This window comes from Hyperoodon ampullatus, assembly GCF_949752795.1.
Source record: "Hyperoodon ampullatus genome assembly, chromosome: 5".
NCBI classification, from domain to species: Eukaryota; Metazoa; Chordata; class Mammalia; order Artiodactyla; family Ziphiidae; genus Hyperoodon; species Hyperoodon ampullatus.
The window spans coordinates 127409607-127427429 of NC_136918.1; the positions used below are offsets into that span (position 1 = coordinate 127409607).

General features: G+C 38.6%; 1 protein-coding gene across 2 annotated transcripts in view; it reads left to right on the top strand.

Moving 5' to 3' along the window:
* The window catches only part of JAM2 (junctional adhesion molecule 2), a gene marked incomplete at its 5' end in the record, with an annotated part of 67194 nt that extends 55043 nt beyond the window's left edge, over nt 1-12151 (top strand). For both annotated transcript variants that reach the window (XM_079705590.1, XM_079705589.1), the window contains 5 exons: nt 1149-1248; nt 5877-5984; nt 7739-7754; nt 10453-10495; nt 12075-12151. In XM_079705590.1, the coding sequence (XP_079561716.1) occupies nt 1149-1248; nt 5877-5984; nt 7739-7754; nt 10453-10495; nt 12075-12107 (300 nt within the window). In that variant the 3' untranslated portion in view covers nt 12108-12151. The remainder of the gene's footprint in view (nt 1-1148; nt 1249-5876; nt 5985-7738; nt 7755-10452; nt 10496-12074) is intronic.
* Between the last annotated feature and the right edge of the window lie 5672 nt (nt 12152-17823).

Genomic DNA, 17823 nt, shown 5'->3' on the forward strand with positions numbered 1-17823 from the left:
CCAGAACACACTGAATTCCCCCCCTCTTACTAACTACCTAAACAACTTCTCTCCTTCTATCCACCTATCTACCCATTGTTTCTTTCCTCCTGTCTGCCCGCCTGCCTCCCTTCCTTCTTTCTTTCCTCCCTTCCTTCCCTCTTTCCTTCCTTCCTTCCTGAAATTCTCCAAGGTGCTAAACTACTGTGAAGCCTGTTACATCAACGTCTTGCCTTTCAGTTGCTTTGGCACAGAGTAGACAGAACAAGCATTGGTTGGACTTTATCTTTTCATAATTTTCACAAATTCTACAACCGATAGAATTTGTAATCCTAAAAATGACAGTAAGACTTTCCTAGGCCCTATGCTACTTCCTGGTAGTAACTCTGGCTCTTTAGAGGAAGTGTTCATTGTTTGCTGCTGCAGTGAACTCACTTGTGACTTAGAAAACTGCCTTTAAGGCCAAGGAGGCCTTTATTTATAAATGGTGTTTCCTAGGACTTAGAACTACCTACAATACTTAATTCTACCATGTGCTGTAAACTTTTTAAAATGCCCACTGTCTTCCTAACTGTACTACTTTTTCAGTATCACACACTAAAAAAGACACTTTCTGTATATATTTAAGTCTTTGTCAAATTAAACAGAGGCCTAGCTAATTACTCCTTGAAGACATGGCAGATTTCTGAATTCACTGTAAAGGTATAAAGTCCTAGGGACTTCCCTGTGGCACAGTGGTTGGGAATCTGCCTGCCAGCGCAGGGGTCACGGGTTTGATCCCTGGTCCGGGAAGATCCCACGTGCTGCAGAGCAACGAAGCCCGTGCGCCACAGCTACTGAGCCTGCACTCTAGAGCCCGCAAGCCACAACTACTGAGCCCACTCGACTAGAGCCCATGCTCCGCAGCAAGAGAAGCCACCGTAATGAGAAGCCTGCGCATTGCAGAGAAGAGTAGCTCCCGCTTGCCTCAACTGGAGAAAGCCTGCGTGCAGTAACGAAGACCCACTGCAGCCAAAAATAAAATAAAATTTAAAAAAAATTTATAAAGTCCTAAGTCACTGAAAAGGAAAGATCAACTTAATGATAAATTTAAGGAACACAGTTCTTTTGGGAGTCTACTGATAGATTTATTGCTTAAATAAATATGTATTTTTTTCTTCTACAAATAGCAATTTAATACTGTTTCAAAACTGGACAGTGGAGAATATTCCTGCGAAGCCCGTAATTCTGTTGGACATCGCAGGTGTCCTGGGAAACGAATGCAAGTAGGTAAGCACGAAATATTGGGAGGAACAAATGGTTTGCAATTAGTGCAAATATTTGGGGGTGGAAGAAGCAAGGAGTAAGTAAGAGCTGAGTGATTTGAAGGATAAATGTAAGGGAATGTTTAAAATCAGTTTGACATAATGTTACAAAAAACAAAGATGCTGTTTTAATCTAGCTTCCAAGCAAGACAGGAATATTTATCATTGTATTTTACAGATTTTTGAATTTTTCAAATAATTAATTTTAAAATATGCTCATCTGAGCAATCCTCTTTCAAACAAAAGCTAAGAGTCCTATAAGTTGCTCAGAGTCAAGAATTCAGAATGGGGGTTCGAATTCCAGCTCTGCCACTTATTAACTACAGGCTCTTGGGCAAGTTAATTAACCTCTGTGCCTCAGTCTCCCCAAAATTGAAGTTATAATACACTGTCCTCATAGAGTTGTTAGGAAGATTAAAATAATTAATATTCAAAAGTGTTAGAATGGCACTGGTGTATTTCGAGCACTATATAGGTACTGACTATTTTAATTGTTGGTAATTTGTTTCCAACCCCTGAAATACTACGTTTATACTTATTGCAGAGTAGGCTGTCCAAAAAGACATTTTTTTGGCCATGCTTCACGGCTTGCAGGATCTCAGTTCCCCAACCAGGAGCTGAACCCGGGTCACGGCAGTGAAAGCGCCAAGTCCTAGGCCACCAGGCAACTCCCAAGGCATATTGAATATAGTTATGGATCTAATTTGCTATAAAACATAGCTGCCATATATTATATTACACAAAATAAGCATCTTAGAGTTGAGTAAAATTCAGGCTCAATTATCTTTTCAGATTACATGAGTTTCAGAGCAAACACTGTTTTTCATTTTACTTTTAACAATTTGGTTAAATTCGTTCTCGTATGAAAGCCGTGTTTTGAAAATGGTTGTGTAATAGAGAGGAATGAGCTGGAGATGGCACCCGAGGGGTTAAAGGTCACTCCGGAGGGGGCTGCACCCTAGGTTTCAGGAGCTTGTCCTCAGCTTTGTGGGGTCAGAAATTCATTTTTTCAACGCGTCTTGAGCTATGCAGATACGTGGGCAGTAATTTATATTGTCTGTGTACAGTTAACCCTTGGCATGATATTTTAAAGAAAATATAATCTTATTAGACTTCACAATATCCTAAAGTATAAGATATTCAATAGTATACTCTAATTTCCACAAGTAAGTTTGAATTTCAGGTTTTTTTTAAAATTCGGGGACACATATTATCTACCCAACTCACTCAAGTGTTGACATTTAAAGTCAAACATAAGCATTTGCTTAAATTATCAGAAAATATCCCTCTCAATGCTGCTTTGGAGTTATTAGAAAATTCACTATCACATTTTATTTTTTCTTTAAATGATCATGTTTAATTTCAGTGCCTAATTTAGTTTTATCTTAAGAAATAATATAGGTGAAGTCATGATTTTGACATACTAGTTGAATTTTTCCTAGCATGAAGTGAATAAATACATACCAAACTTTAGAGTTCTGTGTTTTGCTAGTAGTATCACTTTAATTTGAACATGATTTCCACATATCTATTCTTTCTGGTATAAGTTGACTTAAAAGTTAGAATTGCTTTGTTTAAAGCTCATCCATTGATCCTCAATGTTTTACATCCTTGGTTTGGAATTCAGATCTTTGGAAATACATAATTCATGAAGTCTCATTTCCAGTTTTCTTTGTGAATTATCACCAACAACTTGTAACCAAAACCAGATCTGTTTACTGTTCTAAATAAATCCTTTCTGAAGTACAGAAAGAAAGTAAATCATGGGTTTGCTGATTATTCCCAGGCTGCTTCATTGTACAACTCCAGAAAATTCTGCTCACACTTAGCATTTTAGCATTTGGTTCCTTTCCTTTTATTTTAGAATAATGATACCCTCCTTTTATTGTGGCTTTTTTAAGAAAGAACACACAGTATTTTCATACGTGTTATTACATTTTCTCTTTAGTGAGGCATAATAAGGCGGACATATTACTTGCTCAGAATCTCACAGTAATGACAAATGGGATGAACACAACTTACCTCTAACTTACAAGTCTTCTATCTTCTATTTTTTGATGAAAATAAAATAACATTTATACCATGACTTAGTACTTACAGGATAAGACAGTTTTTTTGTTTAGAATTTGCCTTTAGCTTGAATCCTTCATGGATGTCAGATTCATTGACAAACTACAGGACAGTTTTTTGTCAATGAAAATTTCAATCTAAGGGTGATTATAGCCCTTAGGTTAAACCCTTTGTAGGTGTCAAATCATTGACTATTACAAAGAAAATTGTAGGCAGTTTGGTTCTCAGGAGTTTTATTTAGTTATTAATTTAATTTTGCCTTAGATTATGATTATTGTGTAGTTCTTTTTTTCCTCTCTGCTATTTTTTGTCCAAGTGAATAAATAGATGAATCTCCACCTCCCAATACCCAAGCAAATATGAACTGAGTTTATATCAAGCAATAATTAAGGTTTCCTACCCTAGTTAAATTACTCAGCCTTTCGAAAGATTGACCCAGTTCCCTTTTTAAAAAAAAAATCAGTTAATATCTCAGAGGCATCTGGAAAAATTAATAACACTTGGCATTAAGAAAAAAATTTAAGACCAGGAAGTTTTATGATAAGCAGACTCATTCAAATAATATTTCTTAAAAAATCATTCCCAAAATGTGCACTGCTTTAAAATATCTAAAATTACTAGTGAGAAACTGGTACCTAGTATTTTCTCCAAGTTATTTAACCATATGTTAATTAATACTTGCTTTAAAAAAAAGAACCCTTTGTTCCTTTAAAAAGTGTAGGAATTTGCGTATTAATCAATACATAAGAAGTGTCTAAATGACAGAAGAGTATGGCTCATGAAATCCTCTTGGACAAGATGGAAAGATGTGACCCAAATTGAATGTGCAGATGGATTGTAAATCATGCTAGTAAATTTTGTTATATGAAGATATATGTTAATAACCTGTTGAATAGTTCTTCCCCGAAGTCATGTTTATCATTTTATTAATGACTTGAATGTACTTTTTTTTTTTTTTTTGTGGTACGCGGGCCTCCCACCGCTGCGGCCTCTCCCGTTGCGGAGCACAGGCTCCGGACGTGCAGGCCCAGCGGCCATGGCTCACGGGTCCAGCCACTCCTTGGCATGTGGGATCTTCCCGGACCGGGGCACGAACCCATGTCCCTTGCATCGGCAGGCGGACTCCCAACCACTGCGCCACCAGGGAAGCCCTTGAATGTATTTTTGGTGCAGTTCCCAGTTGCAGAAATATTAACCTCAGAAGATCAATAATCTAATTCTTGGGCAACAGAATCAGTAACTGGAAAAACCTCACAAGTTGGTAACATGGTAGTGATTTTTCAAAGTTAGGTCCAAAAAATGCAGTTGTATTGGGTTAGAGGAAAGATGACTTAGTAGTAACAGGAGAAAGCCTTGAGAAGTTTAATTCATGTTTAACTTAGTGGGATAACAGTTTAATGGCATATATGTATGTGGGTGTGTATGTGTGCATGTGTACACGCACCCACGCACAAGCCCATATAAATTCAAGAAAGAAGATGTTTCTGATACTTAGTTTTATAGAACAACAGTGACATGGGCTTTCTTTGGGGCTGAATGAATTTTCCGTATTTGTGAAATTGACACAGATGACTATGTAGAGGAATTTTAAGGAAAATTTGAGGGGAGTGTTGTAGTAGAATACTTGAACTCACTGAATTTCAAAGCTCACTTCCAATCTGATATTTAATCATATGGATTATTGCATCTCCAAATGCATGCAAGAGAATACCATACATTTTATTTCTGGATCATAGAACTTTTTAAAATTTAAGATTCTTGCAAGACTTAGCTCTGTTAATATTTTCAATCAATTTTGAACCATATCCGTGAAAGTGAGTTAGTGGAACAGGCTTAAAAAGCATGAAACTATCTGTGTTTATGGTATAGCTACAAAGGGGAGCTTTTGTTTTGTTTTGTTTTTGTTTTTATTTATTTATTTATTTATTTATTTATTTTTTTCTGTACGTGGGCCTCTCACTGCTGTGGCCTCTCCCGTTGCGGAGCACAGGCTCCGGACACACACAGGCTCCGCGGCCATGGCTCGCGGGCCCAGCCGCTCCGCGGCATGTGGGATCTTCCGGGATCGGGGCACGAACCCGTGTCCCCTGCATCGGCAGGCGGACTCTCAACCACTGCGCCACCAGGGAAGCCCTATTTATTTATTTTTGGCTGTGTGGGTCTTCGTTGCTGCGCGTGGGCTTTCTCTAGTTGTGGCGAGCAGAAGCTACTCTTCAACGCAGTGTGCAGGCTTGTCATTGCGGTGGCTTCTCTTGTTGTGGAGCACGGGCTCTAGGAGCACGGGCTTCAGTAGTTGTGGCACGTGGGCTCAGTAGTAGTGGCGCACGGGCTTAGTTGCTCCGTGGCATGTGGGATCTTCCCGGACCAGGGCTTGAACCTGTGTCCCCTGCATTGGTAGGCAGATTCTTAACCACTGCGCCACCAGGGAAGTCCGAGGGGAGTTTTTTGAGCTTTTGCAATTTAATGACTACATCGGTCCATCTTTTTGCCATGAATTCATGCATGGTTTATTTTGCATTCCAGATGATCTCAACATAAGTGGCATCATAGCAGCTGTAGTAGTTGTGGCCTTAGTGATTTCTGTCTGTGGCCTTGGCGTGTGCTATGCTCAGAGGAAAGGCTACTTTTCAAGTAAGTGAATTTCACTCTTTGCCAGACAACTTCCTATGGATATAGAGTTTTCTTCTGAGACACTGTTTCTCCTAAGATGTTCTAACAGACTCTGGAGAATATTTTTTGTTAATTAGAAAATGTCCAAGATGACATGAAGGTGATTCATGAAGCACCCCGGCGAATATAGGGAGGAAAGGCAAAGGTGTCTCATCGCAACATTCCAGGAATCATCACAGAATATGTGAGAGGCACCGGGGAGGGGCATAGTGAAGCAATACCGAGAGATGTGCCATGTGGATGGATATTTATAGTGCATGTACATGTATTTAAGATCCTTTTATTTTAAGTAAGGGATTGTATATCTCAATATGAAAATTAATTTCTAGTTTTATGATAAGAAATTTCATTGGAATAAATCTGCGAAATGTTTTCTCAGTATAGAATAGTGGAATGTTGAATGTCAAATTTAGCACAACTGTATGTAGAAGACAATTGTTCAATTAAAAACTGGAAACCTATTGTATTATAGTTGCTTCTGAGGTTTTTAATTCTTCAAGTTTAGGTCTGTTGGAACTCCCGTTTGGTGATACAATAGGTTTGATGTAAATGGATGAGATTTTTAAATGTTTTATTCTCTTAATGTGTTTCTTTACTCCCAGTCTTTAAAATTATCTGAGACCTTCAAAGTTGCACAAATCCATCAAGTCCACTAAAAATAGTGTATAAAGTAGATTTTTAAGGATAATAAATTTATAGCATGAACAAATTTTAGACCTGCTGTTTTATAGTGAGCATTCATTTTGAAATTTAGGTTTAAAAAATATCTTATACCAAAATAAAACTTAAATTTAAAGGGGGTTTCTAATAATACTTATAAATAGGTATTGTAAAATGTTTCCATGAATGTGGTTTCAAGGATATTCCCTATAATTAAGAATAACTGCTCTGTGAATTAATAGTAGCTGTTGTGTGGTGCTCCTATCCAGTCCAGTGTAATGTAATCCGGCTGAGTCCCCCTGCTGGTCAACAGTGGAAGTACAGACAGATAAGGTTGCTCGTTCCAAATTCTTGTCTTTTCTCTCTACCTGCAAAGAATACCTGTCTGAGTGTTTTTATTAAAGACTTGGTAAACGGTTTTTCTTAAAATGCTGAATTAATTAAAGATTTTACGTGAATATTATTAGTTCATTAGCTAAGAATGTTACTCCCGTTTTCATCTAGCAGAAAATCTATCTAAGAGAACCACTTTCTTGAACTTGCATTTCAGACAGGGGTTGGCAAACTATGACCCATGGACCAAATCTGGTCTGCCACTTGATTTTCTATGGCCCACGAGCTACGAATGGTTTTTACATATAAACATTGCAGTCTATTTGATAATAGAGAACCCTAACATTGAACCCCCAAATAAGAGAAATGTTATCCTTCCAAAGAATTCCATTCTTCTAATTAGTAGACCTGTATTATGAGACTTTATTATTATTATATTTTTAATTCATTGATAAAAATTTTTGAAAATTTGTTTTCTCTTTTGTTATGTAAGTACTTACTTAATATCCTCGATTTTACCTCTTTGCCCACAAAGCCTAAAATATTTGCCATGTGGACCTTTACAGAAAAAGTTTGCCAACGTTTGATTTAGAAGGTATACAATGTCAGCAAGTGAGAATCAAAACTGAGAAAAAGGAATTAAGCTCAAACTCATTTTTATATGAATCTGTATCATACCCTATTAATTCTTGCATTAACAATATATACTTGTTCTTTTGCAGAAGAAACCTCCTTCCAGTAAGTATACTTTCTTAATGCATGCCTTCCCCCATATCAACTACTTTTTTGTTCATCATCCGTTTAAAGTCAAAAGTGGGAAGTTGGGTTGTTTGTGTGGGTTTAATTCTATGGGCGGTGACTCAAATCCATCAAGGAACACATCCCACCTCATGCCTCATGCCAACTTGTCAACGATGTTTAGTTACCTAGTGAAGAAATATAGTCACTAATTTGACTTTGTATGCATTTCCATAGTACTACTTGAAAAACTATTTTTCTGTGTTTTGCTAAATTTAAAATGTTCAAATAAATTTTTCCCTAACAGTCATTTTTACATTTAATTGAATACCAAATATCTGTCCAACCCTGTCCTAGGGACTGATAACAGAGCAGTGAATAAAATAGACCAAAAAACCCCTCTGCCCCATGGAGCTTGCATTCTCGTAGAGTAAGGCAGATGAGCGCAATAGTATGTCAGATTGTGATAAGTATTACGGAGAAAGATAAAGCAGGTAAGAGAACAGAGAATGCACAGGGGAGGAGTGGAGATTGCCCTTGTAAATAGGTGGTTAGAGAGGGCCTCACTGATGAGGGGACGTCTGAGAAAGGCCTGAAGGAGCTGAGGGAGTGAGATATTCAGATAAGCAGAGGGGAGAGAACAAAGGGGAAGATCTGGAAGCTAGGCGTGCCTGGAGTATCTGAGGAACAACAAGGGGACCAGTGCTGGTTGGAACAGAGTGAGAACAATGCAGGGAGGAGATGAGTGAACACAAGTAGTGTAGTGGGGGCCAGATTATATGGAGTCTGTTCCAGGCAGTTGTGAGGAGTTTGGCTTTGGTTATGAGTAAGATGGGACATCATTGGAGGACCTTGAACAGAGGGGTAGCATCTTATTTAATTCTTAGAAGCTCACACTGACTGCTCTGTTGAGAATGAACTGTAAGGTGACAGAGGGTGGGGGAAGCAGGGAGAACAGTTAGGAAACTACTAACTAATCTAAACGAGAAGATGGCGTTTGGTCCCAAAGTGATGGTGTCAGAAATGATGAGAAGTGATAGGATTCTGGATATATTTTGAACAGTTTGCTGGTTGGTTGGATGTGGGCTGTGAGAAGAAGAGAGAAATCAAAGGTGGCTCCAAGGCTCTAGGAAAGATGAAGTTACTATTTACTGAAGTGCGAAAGGTTTCAGGAGGAGCATGTTTGAGAGTGGTGGTGGAGGTAGGTAGAGAGGTCTGTCTGGAGTGCTTTGAAATTTCAATATTTGAGATGCCTATTATACTGCCACGTAGAGATACTTAGTGAGTAACTGAATATATGAATCTGGAGTTTGGGGAAACATCTTAACTAGAGTTAGAAATTTAGGAGTCATTGGTACATGAGATCTGGATAAGATCACCAGAGTCTCCAGTGTATTTGCAGTTGATCTGTGCCTGTCCTTCTTGTATGGATGGAAATGGCAGACCCAACCTCGACTCTATGGGCGTTCCCCTCTACTCTCAAATGCCATGCTTCGGAGACTTTGTCATCTCCTAAGTCTTTTGAAGACCAAGAAGATGGTCTTCATAATATCCCAGTGCAAGTCCAGGATGAGGTCCAAGTTAACAGGGCTAGCAGTAGCCAGGTCAGGAGTGAGTTCTGAAAAGCGGGGTAGCCTGATGGTGGTATGGCCAATTCCCCATCGCGCTCCAGGCAATTGTGAGGATTCCCACTTTTATTGAGTAAGATGGAAAGTGATTGGAGGGAGGGTTATGAACAGAGGAGAGACATCATCTTATATATGGAGAAAGGCTGGCAATGCTAGGGTGAGGGAGGTTATTATTCTTTCATTCAGTCCCTATTACTGTCTCTCTATTAACCCAGGGAGGCGATATCTTTATTCCTAGACACATCTTCTGTTTGTCAAATCCATGCTCCTCAAAATTTGTTGGACAATGAATTGGATGTTGTATTAGTCTGCTAGGGCTGCCTTAAAAGTGCCATCAGCTGGTGGCTTAAACAACAGAAATTTATTTTCTCATAGTTCTGGAGGCTAGAAGTCCAGGCCTCTTTCTTTGACTTAAAGGTGGTGTTCTCCCTGTCTTCACAGGATCTTATGTTTAAACATCCCTCTTTATGTTGAATTTCCTGTTCTTATAAGGATATCAGTCATATTGGATTAGGACCCACCCTAATTACTTCATTTTAATTTAATTACCTCTTTAAGGACCCTGTCTCTAAATACGGTCACATTCTGAGGTACTGGGAGATTGGGACTTGAACCTGTGACTGTTTGGTGGGGACACAGTTCAGCCCATAACAGGTAACTGGAACCGTAGTCACCACATAAAACTTTCTTTCCATGGAAAAAATGAAATTTGAGATTATAATGACTAAACTTTCAAAATAGTAAATGTCAATGAGTTGAGTTAAAAGTTAGTAAGTCTCTGGTTTGCATATTCCGCAAAAGTCGTTAGTATCTAGACCTAGGCTACAAATAGACACACAGGGCTTCACACATATTGATATTTTGTTGCATGGTTTTCTCTATGAATACTATCTATAAATATAAGAAATTCAGTTAGAATTTCTGGGGGCTTTTGTACCTTTTTTACTAAGATAAATGTTCATCTTCCTGTTGAGAAAATGTGTGGAAGTAACATTAACTAAAAGAAGATATATGTTTTAGAATTGGAAGCAATAATATAGTAAATGCTGTCTTTTATGTTCCACAAACAGGAAGAGTAGTTCTGCACCTAAAGCCATTGCAATGAGTGAAAATGTGAGTATTTTTAAAGCATATTTCACTTTTAATATACCCTGTACTAGTGTCTACCGCTGGTCTTTAGAAGGAGCTAAATAAATGTTAGCTCCTATCCCCTGTCTGGGAAGGCAGCTTTTGTAGAGCAGTGGGGCTTTACCATCCCATTATTTTCTCTCATGGTGTTTTCTATTATTAGTCGGCCTCCTTAGTATCATTAGATCTGGCATTATCGGCTCCATTTTAGAGATGAAGAAATTAGGACACACATTGTCACAGTATTACAATGGCCAAGCTGGGACCCAGGTACCTTGATTCTTTGTCAGCTTGACCAAGCAGATCACTTCCAGAGATCTGTGGTTCCAGGACTCTCCTGTGGTTATTCAAAGCACTTGGAAATTTTGAGGATATGGAATATCCTCTGCTTTTGCAGAAAGGAACATTTCAGAAATCCTTGAAAAGATGCAAGAATTATCTAATTCAGATGGTTAAGGGAACATAATTTAGATGCTTGGACCCTTGTGTACTTTTGCATTTGTAAGCACTACACTGAAGCAGTAAATACCATCATTGCTCAGATTTTGTAGCTCTTTGGATGGTTATTCAGCCTTCTGGACTATTTTTCAGCAATACAGTGAGGGAAGGGAGGTTCCCGATGCTTTTAGAAGTCCAAGCCCTTTCTTGAGAAATGGAGCGCTACTTTCCTGAATTCCTTAGTACTCTGTGGCAGGGATTTGCTTAGATTTCCTTTCAGTAGAGCTTGGGGTGGGGCGTGTATTTTAAACACTTAAGTGACTCTGATGGACACTGACCTTTAAGACCTACATACTGTTCCATAGACTTTTTCTGCCAAAAATTTTAAAAATTGTCTACTGCAGAATCTACCATGGAAATCACTTTATTTTGTGGTTTACAATACCAAAGCATATTGTTCATTAATTAGCAGACAAGCAACATGTTAACTTTATATTTGCTCCTATAATTTGTAGAAAATATTCCTTGAGTGCGGACTAAAATGATCTCACCTGACCAAACAGGAAGAGACACTTTGTGGCTGAGTCGGAAGAACAAAAGCTTCGCTCTTTTTCTTTGTCTTCTGCTCCATTGCCCTCATCAGCCAAGAGCAAGAGTATCCAATTTGAATTCTGCCCTAGAGCAGGGTTTCTCAACATTGGCACTACTGACATGTTCTTCTAATTCTTATATAACAATTTATATAAGAAATGACAATTTCTTCTAAGGCTTATATAACGAATTTTTTTATAATTCACATAATTCTTTGTTGTCCTGTACGTTGTAGGATGCTTAGGACCACCTGACTTCTACCTGCTAGATGCCAGTATCATCCCCCCAGCAAACAGGACTTCTCCTGTTCGAATTCCCACTCCTACCTGTTTACTCTTTAGGCAAAGTTTCAAGGATTTGTCTCCTGGTATTTAATTATTTAATTCACCATAAAATAGATTTAATTAAATATACGCTGGTTTGTACCTGCAAGATTCTCATAGTGGATGTATCTTTGTATTCATAAGATTTCTATATTTCTTTAAATGTTAAGTAATACATCATATTTAAACTTGGTTTTTCTTTCTTTTCCTAGGATTTCAAGCACACAAAATCCTTTATAATTTAAAAGAATTCCACCTTTGCAATGCACCAAAACCACAGTTGTTGCACTATTAAAAGATTATAAAACTCTGCTTTGTCTTACATTTGCAAAGAGGTACATGAGGAGGTGAAATTGGTGTTTCATTATAATCTTTATGACTGCTACATCACTTGAAATTTTTATTTTACACAAATAGTTTTGTCAGCAGCTAAAATACAGTCTGGCTTCTTGTGTCTGGACAAAGTTAAAGGAGTCAAAATACTTTGTAATATTCTGGGGCTTGTGAAATGTTAAATATCGTAACTTCTAGAGTAAGTTACTAAAAATATATCATACTGGTTGTGAAATTAATCCACAGAGCATGAAAATATAAGCTGTATGCACCCTCTGTGCAAGAGTCTGATTTAGAGGGTTCAGAAAATACTCTGACAGATGCAAAAGGAACCTCTGGTCTCATTTCTACCAGAATCCTCCTTTTCCCCCTAATACAATCCTTATTCTGTTGCTCATTTATCACTAATATATTCACAGAAGGGAAGTGGCAGGAGGGGTCTTATACCCAAGGATTTGCACTTTTTGTTTATTTTCATGTCTGAGAACCAAAAGCAACATGAAGAAAAATGCCTAATGACCAGAGCTCACTCACCTGGTGTGTGTCGTTGATTTCTTCATTAAACATCGGTCTGAGAGTTAAACACAAACCCAAGTGTCTTATTTCACCCCCAGAGCTGCTTGTTGCTATTTCCTTCCCCTAAGACCCCTTTGAAGAGGATCAGTGACTTTGACATCAGAACTCGCCATTGGAACCAACACACATAACCCTACAGATACTTGTCCCTGCATGATGGTGACTATCACATCTCTCTGTCTCTAAAATTCGTGCAGTGAAATTTTGCATTGGGCCGAGTCCCTTACTGTTACGGCCAGTGGTTTTCCAACCCTGCTTATGGCAAAGTCAGGGATATGGAGGGGAGGAGAGGTTGCCTGACAAGTAAAATGAGATGAAACAGCTCAGTGTGGCTACTGGCACCTGGTGCTACGCTTGATACATAGAAAACACAGGAGAAATGAAATGAAAAATGGGTCCGATCATCTGGTTTCTAAACTGATAGATGACAAAGACCTCCAGCTAGTGTTACAAAGTGAAAATTCCAATGATCCATGTAATAGGGAGAGTAATTAGACTGTGTTAAAAGCATAATCATCCAGAACTTTTTTTTTTTTTTTTTGGCGGTACACGGGCCTCTCACTGCTGTGGCCTCTCCCGTTGCAGAGCACAGGCTCCGGACGCGCAGGCTCAGTGGCCATGGCTCACGGGCTCAGCCGCTCCTTGGCATGTGGGATCTTCCCGGACCGGGGCACGAACCCGTGTCCCCTGCATCGGCAGGCGGACTCTCAACCACTGCGCCACCAGGGAAGCCCCATCCAGAACTTATTTTGATTATTCGTTTCATATTGAAAAGACAGTATGGCTAGGGCATTTCCAGTTCCAGGCAAATCTAGATGAAAAGGTCCCTCACTAACTTTGACAACTTTGAACATGGTTAAACTGCTTTTAAAGGAGTCCACTCTTTTTGCCCAATAGGCAGAGCTAATCGCCAGGATTCACGGGACAGACAATTGGATTAAGTACTCACCAAGTGCCGAATATGTGCCTGGACACCAGGTCACTGGGAAGATGACTGTTGTCACACTGCCCCCACTTGTCTGTGACATTCAGTGATTCTCACCAGACCCCTTCCAACAGTTTCTGTAAAGGGCCAGGTAGTAGATATTTTAAGACATGTAGGCCATATGGTCCCTGCCATAACTGCCTGTACTGTACTCAACTCTGCCATTTTTCAAGTCATTGTATTGTAGATGAAAGCAGCCACAGACAATACTTTTAAAATGGTCATGTTTGTGTTCTTAAAACAGCAGGCACAGATCATACACCATGATCAAGTGGGGTTTATTCCAGGAATGCAAGGATTCTTCAATATACGCAAATCAATCAATGTGATACACCATATTAACAAGTTGAAGGAGAAAAACCATATGCTCATCTCAATAGATGCAGAGAAAGCTTTCGACAAAATTCAACACCCATTTATGATAAAAACCCTTCAGAAAGTAGGCATAGAGGGAACTTTCCTCAACATAATAAAGGCCATATATGACAAACCCACAGCCAACATTGTCCTCAATGGTGAAAAACTGAAACCATTTCCACTAAGATCAGGAACAAGACAAGGCTGCCCACTCTCACCACTCTTATTCAACTTAGTTTTGGAAGTTTTAGCCACAGCAATCAGAGAAGAAAAGGAAATAAAAGGAATCCAAATTGGAAAAGAAGAAGTAAAGCTGTCACTGTTTGCAGATGACATGATACTATACATAGAGAATCCTAAAGATGCTACCAGAAAACTACTAGAGCTAATCAATGAATTTGGTAAAGTAGCGGGATACAAAATTAATGCACAGAAATCTCTGGCATTCCTGTACACTAATGATGAAAAATCTGAAAATGAAATCAAGAAAACACTCCCATTTACCATTGCAACAAAAAGAATAAAATATCTAGGAATAAACCTACCTAAGGAGACAAAACACCTGTATGCAGAAAATTATAAGACACTGATGAAAGAAATTAAAGATGATACAAATAGATGGAGAGATATACCATGCTCCTGGATTGGAAGAATCAATATTGTGAAAATGACTCTACTACCCAAAGCAATCTACAGATTCAATGCAATCCCTATCAAACTACCACTGGCATTTTTCACAGAACTAGAACAAAAAATTTCAAAATTTGTTTGGAGAAACAAAAGACCCCGAATAGCCAAAGCAATCTTGAGAACGAAAAACGGAGCTGGAGGAATCAGGCTCCCTGACTTCAGACTATACTACAAAGCTACAGTAATCAAGACAGTGTGGTACTGGCACAAAAACAGAATGATAGATCAATGGAACAGGATAGAAAGCCCAGAGATAAACCCACACACATATGGTCACCTTATCTTTGATAAAGGAGGCAGGAATGTACAGTGGAGAAAGGACAGCCTCTTCAATAAGTGGTGCTGGGAAAACTGGACAGGGACATGTAAAAGTATGAGATTAGATCATTCCCTAACACCATACACAAAAATAAGCTCAAAATGGATTAAAGACCTAAATGTAAGGCCAGAAACTATCAAACTCTTAGAGGAAAACATAGGCAGAACACTCTATGACATAAATCACAGCAAGATCCTTTTGGACCCACCTCCTAGAGAAATGGAAATAAAAACAAAGATAAACAAATGGGACCTAATGAAACTTCAAAGCTTTTGCACAGCAAAGGAAACCATAAAGAAGACCAAAAGACAAGCCTCAGAATGGGAGAAAATATTTGCAAATGAAGCAACTGACAAAGGATTAATCTCCAAAATTTATAAACAGCTCATGCAGCTCAATAGCAAAAAAACAAACAACCCAATCCAAAAATGGGCAGAAGACTTAAATAGGCATTTCTCCAAAGAAGATATACAGACTGCCAACAAACACATGAAAGAATGCTCAACATCATTAATCATTAGAGAAATGCAAGTCAAAACTACAATGAGATATCATCTCACACCAGTCAGAATGGCCATCATCAAGAAATCTGGAAACAATAAATGCTGGAGAGGGTGTGGAGAAAAGGGAACACTCTTGCACTGCTGGTGGGAATGTGAATTGGTACAGCCACTATGGAGAACAGTATGGTGGTTCCTTAAAAAACTAAAAATAGAACTACCATATGATCCAGCAATCCCACTACTAGGCATATACCCTGAGAAAACCATAATTCAAAAAGAGACATGTACCAAAATGTTCATTGCAGCTCTATTCACAATAGCCCGGAGCTGGAAACAACCTAAGTGTCCATCATCGGATGAATGGATAAAGAAGATGTGGCACATATATACAATGGAATATTACTCAGCCATAAAAAGAAACGAAACTGAGCTATTTGTAATGAGGTGGATAGACCTAGAGTCTGTCATACAGAGTGAAGTAAGTCAGAAAGAGAAAGACAAATACCGTATGCTAACACATATATATGGAATTAAAAAAAAAATGTCATGAAGAACCTAGGGGTAAAACGGGAATAAAGACACAGACCTACTTGAGAATGGACTTGAGGATATGGGGAGGGGAAGGGTAAGCTGGGACAAAATGAGAGCGTGGCATGGACATATATACACTACCAAACGTAAGGTAGATAGCTAGTGGGAAGCAGCCGCATAGCACAGGGAGATCAGCTTGGTGCTTTGTGACTGCCTGGAGGAGTGGGATAGGGAGGGTGGGAGGGAGACGCAAGAGGGAGGGGATATGGGAATATATGTATATGTATAACTGATTCACTTTGTTATAAAGCAGAAACTAACACACCATTGTTAAGCAATTATACTCCAATAAAGATTTTAAAAAAACAGCAGGCACAGATAGGATCTGGCCCACATGCATAGTTTCCCAGCTCTTGGTGATGAAGCATGAAAAGAAAAAAAACAAAACTATCATTATAATTCTTAGAGCATTTTGATTTTGTTTTCGTGAAGTAAAATTGTTTTATAAAGGTTAGGGCGTTAGTATCTTTAATAGCAAGTTTTGTTTTAATTATTATCATTGTAACTAGATTTAATTTATTTTTACTTGGGGGTTTAACCTAACTAAATCTGGAACAACTGTTTTTCAATACAGCCTTGCAAAAAACTTCATCTCACAGGTGGTTTTGTCTGATTAAAGTCTACATTAATAAAAATAGCTGAACGTGTTCAATTTTTTAGCCCCATTTAATGGTGCAGGGGAAGAGTCATTCACCTATTGTTATTCAAAGAAACCCAGGAAACTAGTCCCTCTTACGGTCTGTAGCTAGAAGGCTAACGCTTTAGCTGCCTAAGATGAGAATCTCATCTCTCAGTCTGGGTGCCTGCCAACCTTTCCAATGCTGAAAAAATGCTCTGAAAGTAAAATGTCACAACTATTTATTGAACACTTTATATATGTCGTGGAAGTGGGGGGTGGATGGAGTTGAGGCTGTATAAAATCTCAAATTCACCTCAACGATTGTATAAAGAGGGCAATGTCGTCATTTTACAGATGAGGAAACTGAGATGAACTGAGTCTGACTGCCAAGTTTACAAAGCTGACAAGAGGCAGTGTCTATGTGACCCAGGTCTACCCGCTGTTTTACACAAGATGTGTTTTCTCTGCCCCCAACATTCCTTCCTTTAAAATTCTCAAATTCTTCTCTCCTAGGACAGTTTCCCTTCACCCTGCCTAGTCTCACAGCCTGTGATGCTTTCTGCCTTCCCTTTGCCCCTACCCCAGGTAAATGCCATGGTGGATCATTTCATCCCCTCGCCACAGACACCCAAATCTTTAATCTTATTTTTTTCAAGATTGAAACTAACCACGATTTAAATTTAACCACCATTTAAATTATATTCTCTACCACTACCACCCTCCCTATCTCCGTTTTCAACCTCCCATTTATTCACAGACTCCATCATTCATTGGCACCATTGTCACTACTTTTTATCTTCGGCTACTATCTCACACCTTTTGTCTTCTGGTACCTTCCTCCCTCAAGTACCCCCTCTCTTAGTAGCATTTTTTTTTTTATATAATAACAAATGTTTTTGTTAGTTTTACTTTTTAGTTTCTACTTTTTTTTAACATCTTTATTGGAGTATAATTGCTTTACAATGGTGTGTTACTTTCTGCTTATAAC